At 39.3% G+C, this 23,914-nt stretch overlaps 1 protein-coding gene across 1 annotated transcript; it reads right to left on the bottom strand.

The window, feature by feature from the left end:
• Positions 1-744: 744 nt before the first annotated feature.
• On the bottom strand, positions 745-23,625 carry KPNB1 (karyopherin subunit beta 1). The gene is made up of 22 exons (XM_039873684.1): positions 23,265-23,625; positions 23,103-23,161; positions 20,864-21,046; positions 17,633-17,833; positions 16,584-16,736; positions 15,213-15,272; positions 14,512-14,601; positions 14,066-14,176; positions 13,194-13,295; positions 11,452-11,676; positions 10,452-10,643; positions 9,558-9,688; positions 8,525-8,672; positions 8,155-8,226; positions 6,826-6,970; positions 5,552-5,634; positions 4,478-4,585; positions 3,931-4,074; positions 3,714-3,819; positions 2,947-3,061; positions 2,152-2,313; positions 745-1,435 (listed from the first exon to the last, which is right to left on the bottom strand). Coding segments are annotated over exons 1-22 (2,631 nt in total). The 5' UTR covers positions 23,305-23,625; the 3' UTR covers positions 745-1,434.
• Positions 23,626-23,914: the final 289 nt, after the last annotated feature.

Raw genomic sequence — 23,914 nt, 5'->3', positions numbered from 1 at the left:
AAAAAATATTAAAGAGTGTGACCAGGGGAATGTTTGATACCATTTTATTACTCTTCAACTTCAGTGGAAAAATATAACCTTTTTCAAGTGCCACTTTCATCACAAGAGTTCTAGTCTATATATATATATATGTGTGTGTGTGTACATATATATATACTTTTATATATATATATAGTTTTTTGTTTTGTTGGTTAGTTGGTTTTGAAGTGCAGCAAGAGACCAATACCGCAATGTAGTCAATCAAATAAAAGAGAACAGAAGGCCAAGCAGTTTCCAAATGGTTATTTTATCAGATTGTTTGAACATTAAATTTATCCTTGTTTGCAATCCAAAATAGTTACCTGAAGTTTGCTCTGTGCGTGTGTATGTTTACTTTTACTGTATATTTGTTTTCTAAACTCTTTGGCACAATTTTCTGGGGGTGTTCAGACTGCCACGATACATGTCAGAAGAGAACTTTTGTGCTGCCAATTCTAAGCATGTAAATTTTGATTTGGGTTGTGGCTTTCTTTTGTTTTTGAAGCCTGTGTTCTTTATTTGTAACAATTGTATTTTTATTTTTTCTATATCCTCTAACTCCAGAGTTTTCTTTTTCTCCCCCCTCCCCCCACTTCTACATTCACAGTTGAACCATATTATTAGGAAAAGCTTTGATGAAAAGATCAGGATGGGAGCTCTGAACATTGTCAGTGTTTCCCTAGAAGATAATTAAAAAAAAAAAAAACACCTAAAGAACGTCTTTCCTTTTTTTCCCATCTCTTTGTGCTGCATCAGTAGACAGAACTTCAGTTAGTTTTATGAAATGCAATGTCTAACCCCTTTTTTTTCTGGGAAAAAGAAACTGCAATGACTTGAAGTTGAGAATGTGGATACCGCCTCACTCACACACACTCATTCTCAGACTGTAAAGAATCCCTCACCCTCCTTTCAGCCGGCACGCATACAGTACCGTGTGGCAAAGGTACACCAAAGGTGGGCTTGAGACCCAGGCTCCATCTTTCGTATCAGTAGCAAAGGCCAGGCTGCCTTTTACAACAAAGCACCACAGCTGAACCCAGTCCCTCCTCCTCTCCCAAACTAGTCATTCCACTCGACACCGGCCAAAAGACAGAAAAGCTAGTCCTAAGCCTCTCCTGGGAAGAGATAACTTTCTTTTTTTAAGTAAGTAAATCCATCATTTTTCTCTTTTCCAAGATGGCCGACGTTATGGTTTTCTACGAAGTCAGTGCTTACTTAGCTCACTAACAGCGCTGCTGTTGGCGGCTGCGGCTGCTGCTGTGGCAGGATTTTCAATGTGGTGTGTTTTCAAGCCTCACTCACTCATCCTCTCATTCCCAAACATTCAGCATCCGTGCACACTCCTCACTTCCGGGTTTTTCAAAAGATTGGAGATTTCCAGTGGGGGTCTCAGGTTATCATCCCAATGGTAACAGATCTAAAAACAGATGGAAAAAAAGTCAATCTCTGAGTTCACATAGAGTCGGTAGGGCCAAACATCTCTCTGATTCCTACAATTAAGTGCTCATACACCTGAACTGAATTTGTCAACTTTTCAAAGGCTGATTATTTTTCTTCTTTTCCTCTGTGCCATCTAACTGCTCTCATTAGCACCTACATCAGAGGGTGGAAGAGGAAGTAAAAAGATAAAACTCAAAAATAGCCGATTTTACTGAGATCAGTGAAGTAAGATAATTGCAAGGAAAATTAAACTATATTTCTAAGCAGGGGTCAGAAAACTCTGACTTTGGATATCTTCTGTTGAGCTAAACAATGTCTGAAAGCATTGCAGTCAAGAAAGAAAAGGGCATGGAATAGGGAATACGAGTGGAAAAGAAAATTATGGGAAAATGCCTTTATTGATGACCTTATTAGGGGCCAAATAATGTGGAGACTTTAGTGAATTCTAGTTATAGAATTTCGGTTCTTCATCACCATGAAAAAACAAATATTTGGTTTACGGAAAGACTGAAGATGCCTGACCCTTCCACTAGTAAAGGGCTTAGGAACAAAGGCCTGGCTCAGAAGCACTTATATGGAAACAAGTACAAAAAAAAAAAAGGCCAAAGAAAAATAGCCCCAGTCAAAGCAATCTAAATAAAATGCTCCTCCTCCCTAAGAAAGCAGAAGAGGAAAGTGGAGATAAGCTCTTACCAAGCTTGATTCTTCAGTTTCCTCAGTTCTTTTGTTGCCCAGGTAGCAAGGGTTTTTGCTTTGTTAGTCTTCGATCTCCGTCCTTCAGTTAACAGTTCATGGATCATTGGCCTAGCTTCTACTAATTTCAGTACATCCTTTCCAAATGCTGTACACAAGTCCCTGTGAAAAATAACACACCTAAAAACGAGCTCCTGGCCTGATGCCAAAATCATGTATTGAGCCCTCCAAACCAGTGCTAAGCTAGCTATGGGTTTCTCAGTATCACCTTTTAAAACTGGAAGAAATTTAAGAAATAAGTCTAACACTTGCCTTTAAGAGATGAAAAAAAAGAGGTCTAATGAAGCAGAATGACTTACCCAAGTCATTCCACAGCTAATCCATGGTAAGATCAGAACTATAACCCTAGTCTTTGAGCTCAAGACCAATGTTCTTTTTTCAGAAGATGCCACAAAACCTATCAGTAGAGGAGGCTCAACAGGCAATCTGTTGGCCAACATGAGAATATGGGATGGACACAGATGTGATGCTGCTTCTACACCTCTGAGAACTTACTTCATAAATACTTTAGTGGGAAAAAATTAGAAATCTGGAGGGTCTGGAATGAGGCTAAAGTCTTCAATGAATTATTTGTGAAACATAAAAACAGAACACCATGGATTCTATTAAAGAAAGAAATCTCAATACTAAATAAGCAAGCAATTATCATCCCGATTACTCTCAAAACTCTTTACTACACGTTTTCACTTTCCATGAGAAGTTCTCTTCAGCTATTGGAAGCATGATATAACCTACCCTATCAGTCCAGCAGCACAAGCTACTACTCCGTCTGTATGATCCTCATCTCCAGCAATGTGGTCAATGAAAGACAGAATAAATTCTACTCTGGGTTGTACCAGCATTACATCCGCTATAAAAGAAAGAGAAGATCTGATGAACTTGTCCCACATCTGGCAGGACTACACCCCCTTTCAAAATTTCCAAATTGTCTACTCCCATCAGGCAGGTGTCAGACTGGAGAACGAACTGGACACAGCTAAATCAAATTATTCTTCCTCAGATTAAGATATCATTCCTCAAGTCTGACAGAAGAGACAGATCATCCTCGTCTCATAAGCAGATATAACATAGAAGGAAAACGGGACCTTTCCTCTGAGGCCATGATCTTAAAAGGGTGAAGTACAAATATTCTCCCAATCAACAAAGAAACAACAGATAGAGGAAATCCGATCCCCCAATCCTTGTGTTCAGTTGCATGAGGTGGGGGAGGGGTTCAACAACTGTCACTCATGGTTGGTGCACATGCAATCAGCACCAATAGCCCTGCTGTATGTGTCCCACCCCTGCAATGCTAAAGAAATGTTAGACAAAGCAGCAGGTGGAAGGGGGAGCATAGATAATAAAAGTCTATATTCCTCCCCCAAAGTTACTCTCTTCATTAGGGCACTGTTCCTCCTCCTCCCTTTCCTTTAAGCAATATAGTTTACAAGTAAGTTACAGAATGAAAGCGCCTATTTGGCTAAGTGCACGCTGAACTAAGCCAGTTGGGATTTATACTCAACGGTGTACGTTCTCCTGGTCTCCCTTCAATCCCTGGACGATTCCAGTATAGGCTTCCAAGCAGCCTTCCCTTAGCTCATTCAGATAATCCACCATGTCATAGTCTGACTGTAAGAAATAAAGAACAGAATCTATCATACTGATAGCCTTTAGCTGTATGTTTGTCACAAGTCCTGCTTCTTCAATCAGGGCTGGACTGAAAGATAGCTTTAAGCTTACCTTGTCCACTTGGGCTTGGGAAGCCTGCTGAAGAGTATTCAATACAACCTCTAGGTATTTTTTAAACTCTCCACCAATAGCAAGGGCGATATCACCAAACACTGACAGAATCTGTGGCTTCACAGACCTGTGGACATTCTCATTCTGACAAGGAAAAATACAGGAAAAGAAATTAACAAAAGTCAAAATCTGGTCTAAAGACTCTTTTTTTTTAATATAAGCAACTACTAATATGCTAAGTATAGACCTTAAGGACATACACAAAAATTAACAGTGGTTACCTCTGGGTTGGGGGATTATATATTTACTTTTCCTTTGCATTTTACTGGTTTTACTCCCCAAGTTCCATGCATTAAGCATGCATTCCTTTAACTGCATAATCTTACTTTAGAATTGTCTTGTGAAAACAAACAATTCCCTTCATAAGCCCACAGCCAACATTCTGGGAACTTAAAGCTCCCTGTCATAGATCTTGAGGTTTAACTATCTTTCCAACCAGTGATTTCTTCAAATACTGGCAAACTGGATTATGTGTGTGGATACTCACCCCCAAATTCTCCAGTAGGAGCTGCATCACCTCATCACAGAAAGGTAAGATGTTGGATTGCAGGGCACGGCATAAGTCCCCCACTAAGCCCACAGCTGCCAAACAAACCTGAAAAGAATCAAGGAAATAATATCTCAAACAGAAAAGGCTGCCTGCAGGGGTAAGGCATTATTTTTACCTAGCTACTTGTCCTTTTTCGCTTGAACCTGGAGTCAAAGGGGGAAAAAACCCTCTCTGAGATTTATTTTAACACTATGGCAGGAAGAGAACTAGGACTATCAGAAATATCGTTAAGAAAGGACAAAAAAGACAATACCCTCTAGAAATGGTGGTGTCTTTTAAAAAACAAACAAACTGTTCCTAGGGTGCTACTCTGCACTGATACATCTAATATCTTTTTTTCTTACTACTTCTAGTTCAGAAACTCAAGGCAACAAATAAAATAGCTCAACACTTGGGACAATACACAGGAAAGAACTACCTGGGCTACAGGAAACTGACCTTGTACCACAATAACTATCAGGTATAAATGAGAATATAAATGTATTAGTTGACCCTTGAATGATGTGAGAGTTGGGGTACCAATACCTGTAGTCAAAAATCCACGTATAACTTTCACAACACTTGAGCCCACAACAATGGCAATAGGAGATGGCTATGAAATTATTACAGTAGTGCTGTGTATATTCCAGTTAATTTCTTGCAGTTGTGAATTAAATACTCCATCTTTACATTTGTTTACATTTCTCTTGAATGTGAATGATGCCATGTATAGTCTGTATGCATTAAGTTTTGAAATACTTAACTTTTTATAATAGATCTGTGTATATTTTATGGTAGTAAATGATAAAATAGGCTAGTATCTACATATATTTTATGCATTCACGACATATTTAACGTTCTCTTAATTTTTTTCAATATATTTCTAGGCTAGGCTGTGTTTAATCTGCAAGCTTTTTCAAATCCAAAAAAATTTTCTAATGTATTTATTGAAAAAAATCTGCATAAGTGAACCCGCATAGTTTAAACCCACGTTGTTCAAGGGTCAACTGCATTTTGAAATGCACAGCCTACCTGGTACTCAGCATAATTTTTCAATCCAATGCCCAGGAAGGGTTTAAAGGCCTCCATGTACTTTAAAAATTCACCACCCAACACTGTAAAGAAACAAACCATTACTACCACAGGATATCCTCACAGAAATGAGAAAAAAATAACCATTCTGGCTCTCTCAAAATGTATTCAATCCACTTAACAGGTTGGGTAGATTGTGAGTTAATTATTAACTCTACCATGAAGACATTAAAGGCTGCCTTGGACAAGCCTAATTTATAACTGTTGGAAGAGCCTAACTTTTACGACCTGGAGATAATGCCACATGTCGAGTGGGATTTCACTCTGGCTCAAAAAACCAAGTGGTATGGCTCTCAAGGAAAGTCAAGATTAAACTGAATTGGTTGAGCTAGCAATACTGCCTCTTGTCTACCTCTTCATCTGATTATAACATGTATTCTTTGGAAGCTAGCTCTAAAACAGGGTCCCTAGGCAATTCCATCAAAGACTGACTTAAGCCAGTCAGGAAAAACAGATGGGGTTTCATATCCAAATCAGCCAATCCAGAAGCCAAAATGAATTGCTGTGCCCTGTCAGGGTGGTCACATGTTGCCATACCAGTTGAACATACGCTCTTTATGCTACAAGTAAGTCCGGTCTTCAAGGGAGTGGTCCACAGATAATGGCCCCAGTAATATACAGGCCACCTTACAGGCCACCCATGAAGAAGTATTCCAGGTTTCTGAAGTGCTCTTTAATGACCCTTCGAAGAGTCTTAAGTCAGACATGGCTTCTCCAAAGCAATTTTGCATAGTCAGACATTTAACAACCAGAAAATCAACTAATTCCTAGAACTCACTCAATATTTCATTCCGTCCTATACCAGGCACCATAATGTGTGAACTGGAGTCCAATGCATTAAAACCCAAACAGGAGGTACCAAAGTGCCAGGAAAGAAAACAGAAACCTTTGCTTCCTCCATCCTTGGTAGGAGCCAAATGTCAATAAAGCAGGTAGACTTTCAGGGAAAAAAGAAACCTGGATAAATATGAGGTGGATAACAGTTTTCCCCAATAAGATTGCCAAACTGAGTTGCAAACTGGCTCCCCATTTACTTTAAGGAGTGGCAAGGCAGTTACACACAAATTTACACTTACATTCAATCCGACTTTGAACTGACTTGTGCCCCAGTACTTAAGAAAACAGGACTATGCTTTCTACAGTCAAAATTTCTTCATGGCCATTAAAACTCTTACGTTCTAAAGACATACCCTGGCCAATTTCAGCTCACTGACCTTCCACCAGTGTGCTAACTGCCATTAGGGCATCCTCTTGAACTCCTCCAGACCCAGCTGTGCTTTGGAACATCCTTAACAGGGAGGCCATGACAACATCCGATATCTGCAAAGCATCTTGATGCTGCACTTTCCGGAGAACATTCTGTGAATTGTACAAGAGTTCAGGATCTGTTGATTCCAAATCCTCCAATAAGAACAATGTACCTTTGTTTTTTTGATCAATTAAGTCCTTTGAAATTTTTAGAAAAGCCAAACATACTTTTTATGTTCAAAAGTTTTGACAGTGTAAATCATCTGCAATAAAGCACACATTTTAATATTTCTTCTATTTCCCAATTCAGAACAAACACGAGACGATCTTCCATGGTGCATAAACCCATATCCTCTGCATTTCATTGATGCCTGACAAACCTGTCAGCAGCCTCCATATTCCAGCCTTATTATTTCACTTCAAAGGACATGTCATATAAGAGTTCTTACTCAAACAAAAAACAAACCCTTCCTATATCCTAACTCATTTACAGATGGTCAAGAAAGTGTCTTGATAAAATGAAGCCAACCTGACTTTTCCTAATTCAATATTTCTCAAACTTTCCTCCTTACCCTTTGTTTTTCAACTGGTGTTATTGCATCATTCCTCTATTTGTCTGATGAATAAGGAAACACACCTAACAGTCATGCTTGAAAAAAATAAGTTTGGAGTAAGAAAGAAGAGGGAATTCATAGGTAAGATGACCTGTTACCATCACTCAACACTAAAATCTAATACTAACTCAAGCATTAGACAAGTTCCAGAGTTTTCCTGTTCTCTGAAGGGAATACATCCTCAGTCACTGCATGTCTCCAATTATGAGTGGAGTGACATTTTAATTATCTCAGCCTCTCAGAAAGTCTACTGTGAACACTAGATACTATAATAAAGTTTCCAACAGCAACTGTTATTTCAAAAATGGTAGAAACTCAAGGCTGTATTTTTAGCTAAGTGAACTACAGCTGGGAACCATATTTAAGTGGGCTACGCTTGGACAACCCAATGAAAACCAAAGACTAAAAGTTGCCAAAACAGTTGAATAGCTAGGAAGACCACCACAACCCGAGCAGTTTCCTTCCCTACACTGTGCAAAAGGCAAATTTCATCTTTATAGTCAGAGAACAAGGGAAAATGAAAAATTACTCTCCCAATCAAACACAGACCAAGGCTTTTTCAGAAAAGCTTCTGATCAGCATCATCTATGTCATTTCAGATTTCTGTGTATACATGAATTTGCCATCTTGGGATAGGATTCTCTTCCCTGGAGTTATTAAGTGACATGGCATCAATCATACCTGAAGAGTTGCGCAGAGTAAAGACTGAAGGTCATTGAACTGGATTCTATCCGATGTGCTCTGGATATGTGACTACGAAGAAAAAATCATCGTGTTCTAAATAAACATCTTCTAAAAGGGCTCTAATCTTTACTGATGCTAATGTAGGAAAATAAATAAAAAACTATGTATATGGTGTAACACATGTATGGGTAAAAGTTGATAAGCAATGTAAACTTTAAGTCACAACATTTTTTGCATAAGCCTCATATCTTTCTGAGAAAATATAATACTTAAAACACCAAAAATAGAGAAGAGCCTTGAAAATAGAGCTATGTGTTAGAAGTACTGCATCTTTCCCATCAACAGCCAGGAACGCCCTAAATCTCACCTCCATCTGAAGCACTTGCTGAAGTCTTTCCATGATGACTAGAGTAGTTTTCTGAACTGCAGGGTAACAATCCTTGGCACTGTTCTTCACAATTTCCATCAGAGATTCGTATGCAGAACTCCTCAGGTTGTTCTGGTGTCCGTCAGGTCTGTAAGGAACACATAGCAAACATCTTAAAGTCTCAAATGAGAAAGGGCAGAGAAGCTATTATAATGTAGACACTGTTTCACCAAAAGTAAAGACCCAGAAACTGATATGGTTACAGACTTCATTTGAGTTTGGCAACACAAATAACCAAGAATTAAAATTTCAACCTTTGAGCCAATGGCTATGTTTATTATGGTCTCCAGACTTGGTTAAACTTTAGAATGGCCCTTTTGGAAATGGGCTAAAATTATAGGGAAAAAATTAAATTAAAATGATGACAACTGAAGAGGCTGCCAAAAGAGCTAAGGAAAAGATACTTGTTTGCTTCATCTATCTGTACAAGATGCCTTAATATATACTCTTAAGTGGAAATGAACTACGTAAGCCTGAAAGAATTTACACCCAGCCCTCTTCCTTAATGGTTTCTTTTGAGCATGGCTTTAGGTATAGCTCGCACAAAACCAAAATAATTCAAGGTTGTCTCCAATTTTTAACCCCTTAAAACTACATTTCAACGCTCACTTACAAAACTGATTTAATGCCAAGTTCTTTATCCAATAGAATAAATGGCAGTTAATAATCTCATGTGGCAACTAAATTCATAACAAGAGCTACTATTTCTTATACCATAATAAAATACTCATATGAACTATAGAAATTGCAAAATGAAGGGACTTCTCTCGATCAATTTCTCTAAGTACAGAGGTGAGACTATTTTCTGACTTTAATTCTAAGCTGAAAAATTCTAGTTTACATTTCTCTTATTTAAACAAATAATCTACTATAGGAATCTTCTAATTCTTATTGAAATATTTCTATGATTAGGTTAGACAGCTCCCACACAGATGACAGAAGACACCATCCATTTCTGTGTAGTATCAGTTACCTGTCTGTGGTCTCCAGGAGCTTCTGAACTATGAGTTCAAAAGATGATGACAAGCAATAGGTAGCTGGTTCTTCCTGATCATCAGCTACATCTGCAGCTTCATAAGCAGCTTCAGCCAGACTAGAGAAAGCCTTAAACCCAGACAGAGTTAATATTAGCCCTGAAAAGAACCCCACCCTAGGATTACCTCATTTTTCCTTAAGATACCTTGGGCAGTTCCTTTCCAACAGATCTAAGAATAAATCGATGCTAGTGAATCCTCAACTTTTTCTGTCAAGGTCATCAAGAAAACCTAACATTTTATAGGTTATCTTTAAAATTAAATGATTATTTATATTTTGTTTGTCCTGCCCACAACTCTCCAAGCAGCAGAGTTCTTTCGCCTATCATAAACGCCTGCCACTTCACTTCTCTTAATAATCACAGAACGGTTTTTAGCCCCATTTCTTCCTTATTTGAACTTCCTCCTCCACACCCCCAAACGTCCCTAATGAACCACATTCAACCTATACTGACTCAGCATTTAGTCCGCCTACCTTCCTTCCCTCTTGCCCCCTTCTCGACAATGGTACTTTTTGTGGCCAGCAGCTTTCTACCTTAATGAAAATGTCTTATCCCCAAGCAACTGAAAAAAGAAAACTCAGTCCAGACAGTTTTCCCACTGGGTTAGCATGACTGTTCTAAATGGTTCAGGAACCAGTCACCGTGAGTCAACAGATCCCACTGGCTCATGCAGTTGACATCTCCCCCACATTTTAATTGAAGAAATTAGAAGGGAGATGCTATTCAGAAAAAGCCTTCTAGTGAGGCAGACCCATTTCTCTCCCACACCTCCTACTTCCTTGCCAACGGCTCAGCCAAGATCCTTATCTAACCAGGAAGAAAATTCCTTACCCAGCACACATTTGAAGCCACTCTGGGTTCAGCACTGAGGCCCTCTATCAGACACTGCAGCAGGGGAGTCAAGTAGACATCATTGATGGCAGCTTCAGGGAGCAATTCACAAATTCTGCCCACAGTCCATGCAGTTGTATCTCGAACAACTACACTGGGGTCTTTCATTAATTCTATTAGGGTGGGCATAGCCTGAAAATACAACAGTTATGAGCAAAGCAAAACAAAGATTAAAACTCATGTTAACTAACAACTTAGAAGGGGAAATTCTGGTGGTTAGGTTTTAACTCAAAGCATCAAGATGGTTTTGTCAAAAGTGAAAAAGTCTTCCTCTCTTCACCAAATGCTAGTATATAGTTTTATAAAAGTTCGGTATAAAAGCTTTCAGCAAGCAGTCTTTACTGAATTACTTAGGTAGAGATTTCAAGATGCAGCTGTGATGGCATTTGGCTATATCCTGAAAGGTTGAGTTCTCTATGTACTAAACGCGATTGATTATAATGGACTTGTGTCGTTTTTAATAGCAAAATAAGTACAAAAGTCCTATAATTTTTTTATTATATGTCATTTTCCCCAAGGGACAGAATAATCACATCATTATAAGGAAATGTTTATGATACAGCACTAATTGAAAAAAACAAGTTATAAGACTATTTGCACACTAAGAACTCCATCCTGTTGCACATACATGCACACAAAAAAGGCTGCAAGGATAAATACCAAGAGCAGAGTGTTATCCCTCAGCAACAGATTATAGCCCTCAGCAACAGATTATAGGCAACTTTCTTTTTTGCCTTTTCTGCATTTTTTTTTAAAAAGTCACGACTTCTGTAATAGAAAAAAGCTAATTTTACCCTTCATTGGCAGCAATTAGCTATCTAGAAATCACCTTTGTGGATGACGTCTTACAGCTTTGTTTTTAAAATAAAGTCACACTTTCAAGCAAAAAGTTTAAGCAAACGATATCTCACTTTCTATCCCAAAACTCCCTCAGCTTCACCTGTATAACTAGTGGTTTGAGTTGGTTGGGCTCTGGTCCTTCCAAAATACAGCCAAAAGCCATCACTGCAGCATCCCGGTACCGCCAATCAGGGTTCTTGATGTGTTCTTTAATGAAAGGGAGGACATGTGGGACAATGTCATCTTCACAGCAGGTGGCCAGAAGCATGAGGCACACCCCTGCTGCTTTGCAAGGGTTCCAATCATCATCATCATCATTTTCATCCTGGAGAAAGAATGTGGCACTAGTTAAGTTTTTGTTCAAATATATCACTTTAACTCGAGAGATACTCTGACTATTCCTAAATGTCATTAAAACTTAAGCTTTGGGGACAGAAAGAAAATATGAAACTCTATATTTTAATCACTTCCACAAAGATTCATCACAGTACAAACTTTGTTAAACAAGATGCAGATAGAGGGAAAAGCCCACTCAATACTAAACAATGAGATAAACAAATTTTTGAACTTCTGTAACTAGAATTACTTAGTATATGGACCTTTGTTCTGCCTTGTATTCTATATGTCCAAGATCATCCTTGTTGGATGTAACATGAGATGTGTTAATAATTGCTGTATTTCAATAAAAAGTTAAACAAGCAAACAGAAGAACCCAAACAGAGATCCCCTAAAATTAGAATTGAAGGTACATCTTCCTTATTGTGGCCATTCGCACACACAGTATTTAAGGCAGGATGCCTATGCAGTTTCAGATAATTACATACCTAAAGAATGATTTGTTCTCGAATGAGAAAAGCACAACCAAAAATATACAAAAGCAAAGATACTAAGGTCAAAATGTAAACAACTGTAAAACTGAAAGACGAACCAAAAATTTCAGGGAACACCAACTCCATTTCAAACCAATACATCTCTACTTATATTGTGAGACTGCTATATTGAAAGAGTCATGCACTTTCCCAAAAACAAATTTATATTCTTATGTACGAAGACATTTTGCAGTGCTCAAAGTTACAGCACTGCTGTCTCAGACTACTATCAGCTCTTTAGTAATATTTCACATGCACCAGAAGAGATGAGGTAACACAAAGAATTTTTCTAAACACCACATGGGGGGAAATTATACTGAATAAACTCAAAAGGAACCATGGCAATCAAGATACACTTCTTATAAAAGAATTTCTGTATTTATTCATTAGACTCATGTCTTCATGAAGTCTTGTTACTTTTGTCCTGAATCTTACTAAATAATGTTAATTAATAATCATGAAGGATCAGATGTTTCTTTCATGGGTTGGAGTCCTTCATTAGGATCTGAATAACTCTTATCCAACCTCAACAGTATTTTAAAAGTATATACATATATACACACATATGTGTACGTACGTACGTACACACACACTGCCCCCCCTCATGAAAATATCCCAGATAGTAGGAGACATTTGAGTGGCCTAAAACCAGCATCTCTCTTCCCAATTTTTCTTTATTGCAACTTTTATAGCATGTCTCTACTGCCAGTTTAAACAATGTAGCACTCAGGAAATAGGAGCATTGTGTGTGGCTCATTCCCTATCAAGACTGAAATATTCAGATCCAGTTCTCCACAAACAACTAAGAGACTAGAGCATCTTACAGATCCAGCTCAGCTGTTTCTGAGTCATCTATAACAGAACATTAACTAGTTGAAGACTTATTGAGTTCCTTCATGGAAACTGTTCCACAGCAAACCAATCCTTAATAAGATTTCATAGCTTACCTGGCTAGATTTGGAAGGTAACTCACCTGTTTAGTTAGTGTCTGTGTGAGGATTGGAACCAGGTACTGTAGTGCTCCCTTGGCATAAAACTTGCTGGTGTGCTCAGGGGGCCGTCCTTGTTCTGCTGCCTGAGGACAAACATAAAGCAAATTCTGGAAAGCCGCAAACAAGCTATGATACCAAAGGCATACAATGAGAGATGCGCAGGGGTCTGGTTCAAAAATACATGGAGCAAATGGTAACATTCGCTGTGATCTTTGAAGGTGCTCATTTTTTGGTCTACTTCAAGCAGATTCTTTTAGGCCTTAAAAGACCAAGGCAACCTTAAGAATTACGTTCCTTTCTCACGAGCTCAATTCATATTAACAAGCTGTTACCTAAGTGACTTTTAGATAGAGAGATGTACTAAGTTTACATAAGAATACCAAAAATAAGATTTTTTTTAAAGAGTACATAAAGACAAGGTTGGAAGCAAAGCTTGAATTCAAAGATGTCAAGTGTATAACTAACCCCTTTCTTCATATCTAATTCCTTCACCAGAGTTAGTAAACTATCAATTACACACCCCATGCCTACATTTCCAAATTATTTCCAAAAGGAAATAATTCAGCACCAGATGTCACCTTGTTGAACTTGCTGAACTGTGACTGCCTGCTGCCCCCTTGTGTTCACAGTACTAATATCAATACTTACAATGAATCATGCCTGACTGATTAGGAAAAACAGAAGATGTCACATTGGGGCTTTGGCTAGCAGAAAAGTTCCAATCTCTACAAATGGAGATACTCTCTAGTTCCAGTCAGAATAAAGCTTTCCCAGAGAATAACAACACCACAAAGAATGTATATGTCCCAAAGCCCAGTTAAATAAACACAAACCGACTCTCTCCCAGGCTCACCTCTGAAGCCTCAATGGCCAAGTCCATTTCCTCATCACAGACATTGGACCAGAATTCTATCCCTTGTAGGGCCACTTCATCAATGTCACTTTTCATTGCTTCGATTGTGATCTTAAGAGAAGAAAACATGACACCCCATGCCCCAAATAAGTGGTGGTTCAAGTTAGACCCCTCCTCTAACCACGGACATTCAATTTCAAAAAATGTACATTTATGAAAGGCAGAAAGAGGAATCTGATTTTTAAAATACACTCTTTTTACCATCACAGAGAGAGCACATGTTTTCTTGGCACACTACTGATCAGCTTAAACATAACATGGGGACTCAAGGAATTTCTTTGATTTTGTAATATTAACTAAAAAATTACAGAACTGACAAAAACAACAAAGAATGATAGGCTTTGCAATTAGCTACATGCTCAAATACATAAAACAGAAATACTTACTGCAAAAAGAGCAGGACCCATATATGTCTCCATGTACTGATAATATAAGGACATTATCTTCACCAGATTCTGTAAGGCAGCCACTCGTACCTTTTACAAAGAAGAGTAAATGGTTTACCATTCAGCTGAATAACAAGGCAACCTGACAAAGATAAGTAACTATTTCATCCAAATGCATCAATAACCTAAAGGATCAAGCAAGGTACCTTTGAGTAATGTTATCATTCCCCGTAAAATCAATCTCTAACCTCAATTTTTTCACTATCCCTATTTTTCTTTTCCTTCTCTCTCTCTTTTATTTTAAAGGTGCCCGTGGAAGCCATGGCAAGACAAAACTTACTAATGTCACTCCAGATTAGATGTTACTGCCACCTACTTCAAAAATCAAGGTTTAGGGTATAGCATTAGTGAAGCTGTTTCAATGGAAACAAAAAAACAATCACTTGAATAACCTATGGCAATTAAACAGCAAGGCTGATCCAAAACCCTTCGTCCTTTAAACCCTTTATAAGAGGATGGCAACTTCCATTATGTTAACTTTCCGAGTCCCTGTTCTTCCCTCTTCTCCAACATGTTAAAAAAAATTATTAGTCACACCATATTTCTAAAGTCACCAGATTCCCAACATTTCAAACTACTATGCTGAGGTTGGCATTTTCTGAGAAAAATGAATGCAGATTTTTCAATGATCTCATACTTACCCTTGTGTCTGGACACTGTGTGGCTTCACAGACCACCTGCATAATAAAGTGCCTTTCGGACTGCAGAAACAAGAGAATTAGTAGAGTATAAACCATATAAATGAAGATTGTTAAACTATATCCCTTCAAGAAAACTTCTTACCCACATAACTCTGGACCAATCAAGCAGCTTTTTCCTTCACATACTAATGGCACTATGAAAGCTATAAAGACTTTGCCCCCAGTGTCTACTATATGATCTGCCCTCAAAGGAGGTCTCTAATCTTTTAATCCCCAAAATGACCTTAACTAACATGACTTCATGGAGGAAGTAGATAGGAAAATGTAGGGCATAGGGTTTAAATCAGGATGGTTAACAAACAAAACTCACTTACATTAGAAAAATCTGTTTGTTATTTAAAATTTAAGAGAATTAAAAATATCTGCTTTATTTCAGAGACAAAACTGGTTTCCAGGGAGGTGGCAAATACATATCAAATACGGTTAAGATACGGGAGAACAGAATAATGAACTTTATTTGCTACTGTCCTAAGTCTTCCAAAACCTAAAAGGAAAAACTCTATTTTCTAAGTAATTAGAATTGCAGTTCCCTTTGGCTTCTTAAACCTCCCTACTTTGTCTAGTATAAGGCCAAAAAATGGCAAAAGCCCAGCTAAAGTGTCAACGAACACAAAAATACTTTCAGATCATATAATTCAGTAATTCCACTTCTGGGTATATATCCAAAAGAATTGAAACCAGGGTCTCAAAGATATATTTGTACATCAATGTTCACATAGCAGCATTATTCATAATGAATGGTGAGATGAAGTAACCCAAATGTCCACTGGCAGATAAATGGATAAAAAAAATGTGGCATATACATACAATGAATTATTATTAATCTGCCTTAAAAAGAAAATTCTGGCACATGCTACAACATACATGAAATAAGCCAATCACAAAAAGACAAATACTGTATGATTCCACTGTTCATAACAAAAACAGAAAGTAATCATAGAAACAGAAAGCATAAAGTTGTCAGCAATTGGGAAGGGGAAATGGGGATTTGTTTAATGGATATAGTTTCAGTTTTGCAAGATGAAAAAGGCTGGCTGCAAAACAATGTGAATATACTTAAAAATGACATCTGCACTTAAAAATGGTTAAGATGATAAATTTTGTTACTGTATATTTTCACACAACTAAAAATAAGTAATGGGGAAATATTTTCAGGCAAAATAAACTTTATTCATATATTAATTTTCAAAAGCACCTTCCTCAGGAGGTATATGAAAATAGCTCAATTTCTATAATTAAAAAAAAAAAAAGTTGATTTGACTTTCATTCTTCACCCCCTAAATCTACACCTTTTTGTCAAAAGGCACTTACCTCTTTGTCAAAGTTTGCTTTGGTGAACTCCAGTGAGTTCAGGAGTGCATTAGTAGCTGCTAGCTTCACATTATTACTAGGCTCTTCTTTCCTCATCCCCTGGATTATGGCAGTCAGAATCTCATTGGATTTATCCTGTAGCTGCTCTGGGTCCTGAAATGAGCAGAGAAGTGCAGTGAATATAAAAATGAACTCATGACTAATCAGCAGTCCTTTTAAGTGTAAAATCCACTTGAGTGAGGATCATGACTTTCTCTGATCTTTTTCTACACGTTTCCATTTAGGGACAAACCACCTGGAAAATATCCCAGGGTCCAGTAGTCCAAAATTGAACTGAAACAAGTTAAATACATCAATTCATCTTCGCTTCTTAGCATAATGACTCTGAGCATGAGATAATAATGGCTTTTTTTTTCCTTCTGTGCAAATGGAGATGGCAGTCTAGTGTTTTTTCCAGGCCATCTGTACCAACTTAAGTAAAGTTTTGGAACTCGGAGAGCCAAGGATCAACACCTGGGCAAAATATCTAAGGAGTCTAAGTCCAGATCAAGTGCTATGGATTTCTTTGCTTCAAGTCTGTATATCAAAACAGACACCAAGAGTGGTAACCTCCGCAGCAGCAATAGTCCTAGGAGGGCTGCATTAACATACTGTATTGTGGCTAAACCAACTACAGCAAGAGCTGGCAAACTGTTCCTATGAAATAGTCAATGAAAATGTAACAGCATCCATATTACACCAAGGACTCTGAATTGATCAAAGATAGAGAATATCCTTAAAAGTCTAGAATCTATGTCTCTCCAAACATATGGATATCCATTTTGTTTGTGGTCCTGAAGTCTCTTAATTTTAGGGCATGATTAGCAACATGAGAGGATAAGTTAACCATCCAAATATAGAAGTCTAAACTAAAATAAAGCAGTCCTACTTTCAATATACTCTGTAGTAGCTTGGTGTTCTTTATGATATGGTAAAGATAATTCTAATATGCACATCACAACTAGATGGAAATCACAGTTATATGTTATATAACGTCACATGGCACTTACTATATCTTGGCAAATGTAACCAATAGCTTCCAATGTTGACTCTTTCATGTGCTCCGTGCTGTTGGGGTTTGTGACATTGGCCACCAGCTGAGGAATGAGTTCTGGCCACTGGTTCACTGGGATCTCTGCACAAGCAATACCAGCCACACACTGCGAGGCAGAACTAGGCCGGTAAGTTTCTGTGCCCAAAGTCTGCAAAACCTATGTATGCACATACAAAAAACAAGATGAAAAATATCAATTTCTAGTACTATGTGAACACATTTTGCCTACCACAATACCTCTTATATCCATCTCTGAATTTTCTATAACACAGAAAAGTATAAAAAGGCATATATATTATATATCAGCTGTCAAAACAAAAAGCCAGCGTCAATATTGACAGTAAAATAATCGACACTATCTCAGACCCCAAGAACAAAATCAACCTTCCTCTACTTCCAAATGGAATTCTTCAAAGCCAGACACTTCACTTCAACTTTCAACGTACAGTGGGAAGGTAGCAGTTAGAAGGGAAGTAACATTAAAAATCTGAGGAAACAACAAAATTTACCTTCCAGGCTCCTTGGTGGTATAATGGAAGGATACACACAGCCTTGTTTTGTGGATAGAAAAGTGTGGGATTTTAGAATGAGGCCACCTCTGGGGCATTCAAGTGAGTCTGATTCACAGAATAGATCACTGTCTAACCTCATTCAAGGAAAAGATCTTCCCACTCATGAAACGTGGAACAAACTTTCTTCCTCTGGTCATTGACAATTTAGCACTCTGGATGACTTTCATAGGAAGGCCTTGGTCAAATAACATCACTAGATGCAGATACAAAGTAACTGATGTTACCAATACATAAGAACTAAACCCTATTTAATTTTCCATCTAAAAGGATTTGTTCTGTTTGCCCAAGAATCAAAGAACTGTTCTCTCCACCATCAACAGATACCAAGTACTAGTCAGATATGCCAATTAAAACGAGATCCACTTGTCATTAAACATGTCTTGTTTGAAATGGTAATCATACAAGCATTTACATAAAGGGTAAAGGCACAGGTACAGATAAAAGAGGAAGCCACAATGGACCCAGGGTTAATCATTACCATGATCTGCTAATTCAGTCAATGAACTCACTAAGAATTACCAGTCCATTCAAAAGGCAAACAGTTAACTGTTCCTGGCATGAACACAGGACAAAGAATAGCTGCCAGATATTCAGGCCAGCTCTGCTGACTGGGCCAGGTCACTTAGTATACTGCTTTGTAGCTAATAATAATGAACTCCCCATCTTTCTCCCTTATAAAGAATATCATCATCCCTGTATGCCCCCACTCCTAACAGCTCTATCCAATAACAAACAGTTCTGATTAATTCTAAATGAAAATTTTGCTCTCCAGGGATACCAGAGTTGGAATGGACTTTAGTAAAACTGTATTTCAAAAGCCTAAAAGGTGTGGGTGAAGATGAACTGTTCAGAATGGCAGGAGCTGAACAGGTATTAACCTAAGTCTGACTAAGAGGTCCAGTCCAGGATGCCTTTACTTGCACTGCACCATCTCCTAAGATATATGTGGAGAGTACTGAATCCCATCTACCATTTTTTCCTTTAAATTGCTTTTAAAGACCCTTAATTAACATTGAGGTGATTTAGAAGCTACCAATGTCTAACTCCTGAGTACTGGAAAGTTACTTTTCTAAAACTAGGAGTGATTCTCATGATAATACTCAATGATCTGAAATAAATAAGAAACTAGCTATCGACTGTGTCCAAGACTCAGATTTCAAAAAAGAAATAACCACCAGTACTGGGAAAATATTAATTACCAGATGTGCTAATAAGAAAGGGAAAATGGCCAAGATAACTGCTAATTTTTGCTTCATGCACAAGAACTCAACAATGCCTATATAAATTCTTATTTAAATTTTAGAAAAATTTTGACGTTAAGAGTGATGTGCCAGAGGAGAAAGTCAGTTACAATTCCAATCATGTCATCTCATTTTGGACACTACAGTATAAGCATCAAGATTTGCAGTGATTAATGAAATAAACTTCATTGATATCAAACTACTAAAGGGAGGATTAAAATGCTACTACATAAGCAAACTCAATGAGGATAGAAACAGTTCTATGTATTCCAAAGAAGATTCAAGATAAGTTGCCTTCGTAACCTAGTTCCCTGTAATGAGTACTTCCACACAAAACTGGAGAAGAGGTACATAACTAGAAAAAGAAGTTACTGCCTAAAGGGGCACTGACTTACCCAATGCTGACACCTAAAAACAGGAAATAGTAAATATGTATATAACTATGACCTGCACAAGCACACATGGAATCCCCCATTGGTTTCCCCTCAAATACCAAGGACCAATGATGTCTGCACAGATACTTGACTTTTCCCCTCTTTGTGCCTTATCCATTAAGACAGGCTGTTAAAGAACTTCCTTAAAGAAAAAGCAATGCACATTGGTCCATACATTTTGAATCTTTTGTTCACAGCTATTTATGGATTTCTAATTCAACAAAAAGGCACAAGAACTCCTTGATGCAGAGCAACAAGGGACATTCAATTGTCCACAAAATTATCAGCTCATTCTAAATGCCTTAATCAAAAGCCTGATGTTTACAAAGAAAGTTTTTCATAATTTACTAAGCAGATAAAAGTACCATTACTGTCAACCTTGTTTCACAAATCCTTGGGCTTGAAAGGCCCAAGAGATCATTTAATTCCCCTTCTGACTCCACATAAGGCCATGCCTAAAACACCGAACAATGAGAATTATCTACAACAGAAGTTCAGCAAGAGCTGGGAATGCTGGCTGACTGTGGGAGAATCACTTGAGAAGACAGTTTTAAAAATACCCCTGAGCCTCACATTCCAAATAAGAATTTCTGGAAGGAGTTTGGAAATACGTATTATTAACAAATTCTGTAAATGATTTTGATAACTCAAGTTTGGAAACCATCAATTTGTATGCTACTCCCAATTCTTCAGAGATTCTACAAATTCTGGCCTCTAATTAAAGTTTCCCAAACTGCTGCAATCTACTTCAGTTATCTGAAAATAATTCCAATCCATTAATGGGAACGGAGAAGCTGAACTGAGAAAGATTTAAACCATATACAACTTTAATCTCCAAGTGAAGTTTAGGTCCCAGAAACCTATTATACCATCAATTCTATCCCATACAAATGACAAGAGCTAGGCTATATATCCAAAAAGAGAGGATTATGTTACTTACATAATTCTTGACTTCCCGTCGAGCATTAGCATCAATAGCAAGCCACCTCTGCTGATATTGTGCCTTGATATCTGGATCTTTAGATGTCAAAGAGTTCTTGATTTGTAGACCAGCTGCAACTCTGGCAACCTGACTGTTTCCTGGATTTGCTAGCACTCTGGACAGTTCCACAAGGAAAGTGGGCTGTTAAGAAAAGATGCCTTGGTGAATGAAATTATCTCTCGGGAATTTTGCCAATTGAGGATAGTTTATGCATCGCCAAAACAAAATGGGGAAAACTTCAATTTTTTAGGACATATCATAACATCTCATCTACTTTTAAGACTCCTATAAAAGTGTTAGTACATTAAGGAAGTCATCAATTTACTCATGGAGCCTCAGCATTTAACAAAGAGTTACTTATTTTCCTATCGATATCATTCTTAGTGCTAAAATCTTCACATTGGAACTCCCAGAATTAAAGCAAATTTGACAATCTGGTAGAGTACTTTTCTATGTACCTAGAAGAGTGCCTGGTACTCAATAAATATTTGCTGATGAATGAATAGAACAGGGTAAAAAGCTAAAAGTTTTTCTAAGTTAAAAAAACCTTAGTCCAAAAGGAATGACACTCAGGGTGGCTTTTGATCTCAGGGAGGTAGGTAATATTGTATTAAAGGGAAATACCTATAAACCTAAAATACAGACTTAGGAGGCTAGCCCTATTTTAGTTGTGAATGTTCAGCAAGAGGTGAACAATGAAAGCAGATTCATAAGGAAAAAAGCTGATAAATGTTTAGAAATAGGGGAAAACTCACAGCCAACAGTTAACACACTAAAGGTTCCTATACATTTTGGACTTGAGCTGTCCACTAAATATAATGGGTTTCTAAAAAACATACTCAATCTTTTGTAATGCAGATCTCTAAAACTACTCCCTTTGTTAAAAAAATTTAACATACTCTTCTACTCTGAAAAAAGCTGTGAGAAAGCTTTTCTTTTCCTGAAGTTAATAGGAAAAACCAAAAGCATAAAATTTATCATTAACAAGTTCTGCGATCACAGAAGATAATTCTTAAATTTTATTAATTATGTACCACTAAATATTAGTAATAAGATAAAGCTTCTTGCAAATTAGCAAAAGGAGAAACAGGACTATAACCCAAATGGAATTATCATTCTATAATAGTGGAAAAAAATCTTTCTATGGAAAGTTAAAGATAAAAAAGGTTACTACTAAAACCTAGCACACAAAGGGGAAAAAAAATCAAAGGCAATTTGTATAAAATAGGCCTCCTCACTTTCCTTTTTTGCTTACATTATTTGCTTGTCTAACACAAAGGAACACATTTGGTTACAGTGTTATTTAGACTTATTACCTATTACCTTTAAAAGATGTCAAGTATCATCCACCCTTCCCTCTGCTCCCCATCCCCCCAACAGGAGAGGGGCACCAAAGAGAAACACTGATGGCACAAAGGCTGTTTTAATCAGTCCAGCCCACGTTTTTATGCAGAACACCACAGTGGACTTATCTTCATTTTTTTCTGTACCCCTTAAATTTGAAAATATGAAAAACGAGGAACTGTCTCTGTGCCTTAACATAGAAACAATTCCGATCTCAAGGATGAGCCTCAGCTTGTTGTATGGGTACAGATCAAGTCTCTACTCATCGAAGTGAAATAAAAGAAACACCCGAGAGAGGAATAATCAGGCAGGAAAGGGAGAAATACTGCCGGAATGGGTCAAGAGGCATTCAGGTGCCAGGCCTGGCCATGAGCACAGACCAAGGGAGATAGGAAAGGGTAGAGCTCTGAAAAATAGGTGGAGAGAATCACAGGGGCCACGGGACAGGAAGAAGTCTGCCCCGGTCAGAACAGGGCGGGCAGCTGGGCTCGGAGCTTCCACATGGCCCCTAGGCCCGGCTCCCCCACCCCCACCCTTGCTGAACACGCAGCGCCGCGCAACCTAACTTCCTTTCCCTCCCTCTTTCTCCCTCCCGCTGCACCGCCGCCCTCAGGCCGCGCGACGATTGGGCAGCAGTCACCCCGGCGCGCCGCGTCATTGGCCAGCTGCCGGGGCCCGGGGCGGGACACACCCACCGGCTTCCCGATGGCGGGGTTAGGTTGGACCGGGTGGGGGGAAGGGGACGGGATGGGGCGGGGTGGGTTCCCGAGGCCTGGGCCTCCGGGAGGGCGGGAAGGCCCGCACGCAGGGGATGGGGAGACGGCGGGATGGGGGTCAGCGGGATGGCACGCACCAGGTTCTCCACGGCCGCACGCTCCAGGAACTTCTGCGCCGCTTCCAGTTCCAGCCGATCTGGGGGGAAGGAAAGTGGGAAAGGGGACAGGGTCAGAGGGGCCAGGGCTTCCCTTCCCCCAACCCAATCACCTCAGCCCGACCCCCGGCCCCTGCGTCCTACCGGGAGACACGGTCTTCTCAAGGATGGTGATCAGCTCCATGGCGGAGGTGGCGGCACTGACTCCTCCTAAGACGACGGCCGGCCTCTCGGGCGGCGGCTCTAACTGGGGATGGGGGTTGGGGGTCGGGTGGGAAGGGAGGGTGGGGTGGGGGGCGGGGGTCACCACCAGCCCATTCACCGGTTCCCTCTTGGTAGTTGCTCCGGCTCCCCTTCCTTCCTCCTTTCCTCCTTCCTCCCTCCCAATTTGTTGCTGGCGGCGGTGGCAGCTGCTCCTCTGGCGGCGGGGGAGGGACCCCGGGGGCCGCTCAGAGCGCGGCTTGTGTTCGGGTGGCGGAGGGAGAAAGAAGGAAGGGAGGCGGTAAGTGAACGGCGGCTCGCTGGGAGGGAGAGAGAGGGAGGGAGGAAGGCGGAGGGATATTCGGGCCGGACCTCTCCGCGGCGGCACCGCGCTTCACGTCGATTGGCTGCCGCCGTGGCCACGCGGAATCCCCAATTGGCCAGGCGGTCAGTGTTGAAGGGCCGCCCTGCGCCCATTCGCCCGCTGGTTTCAAGGCCCGGGTTGGCTGGGCGGGCAGCGGAATGGGGCGCACGAATTGGCCGAGAGGAGTGAGATTGGGGTGGGGCAGGGAAGAACTGGCTACTGATTGGAT

The sequence above is a fragment of the Pteropus medius genome, unplaced genomic scaffold, assembly GCF_902729225.1.
Source record: "Pteropus medius unplaced genomic scaffold, Ma_sr-lr_union100, whole genome shotgun sequence".
NCBI classification, from domain to species: domain Eukaryota; kingdom Metazoa; phylum Chordata; class Mammalia; order Chiroptera; family Pteropodidae; genus Pteropus; species Pteropus medius.
The sequence above is the reverse complement of the archived record's forward strand: the minus strand, read 5'-3'. Positions and strand labels throughout refer to the sequence as shown.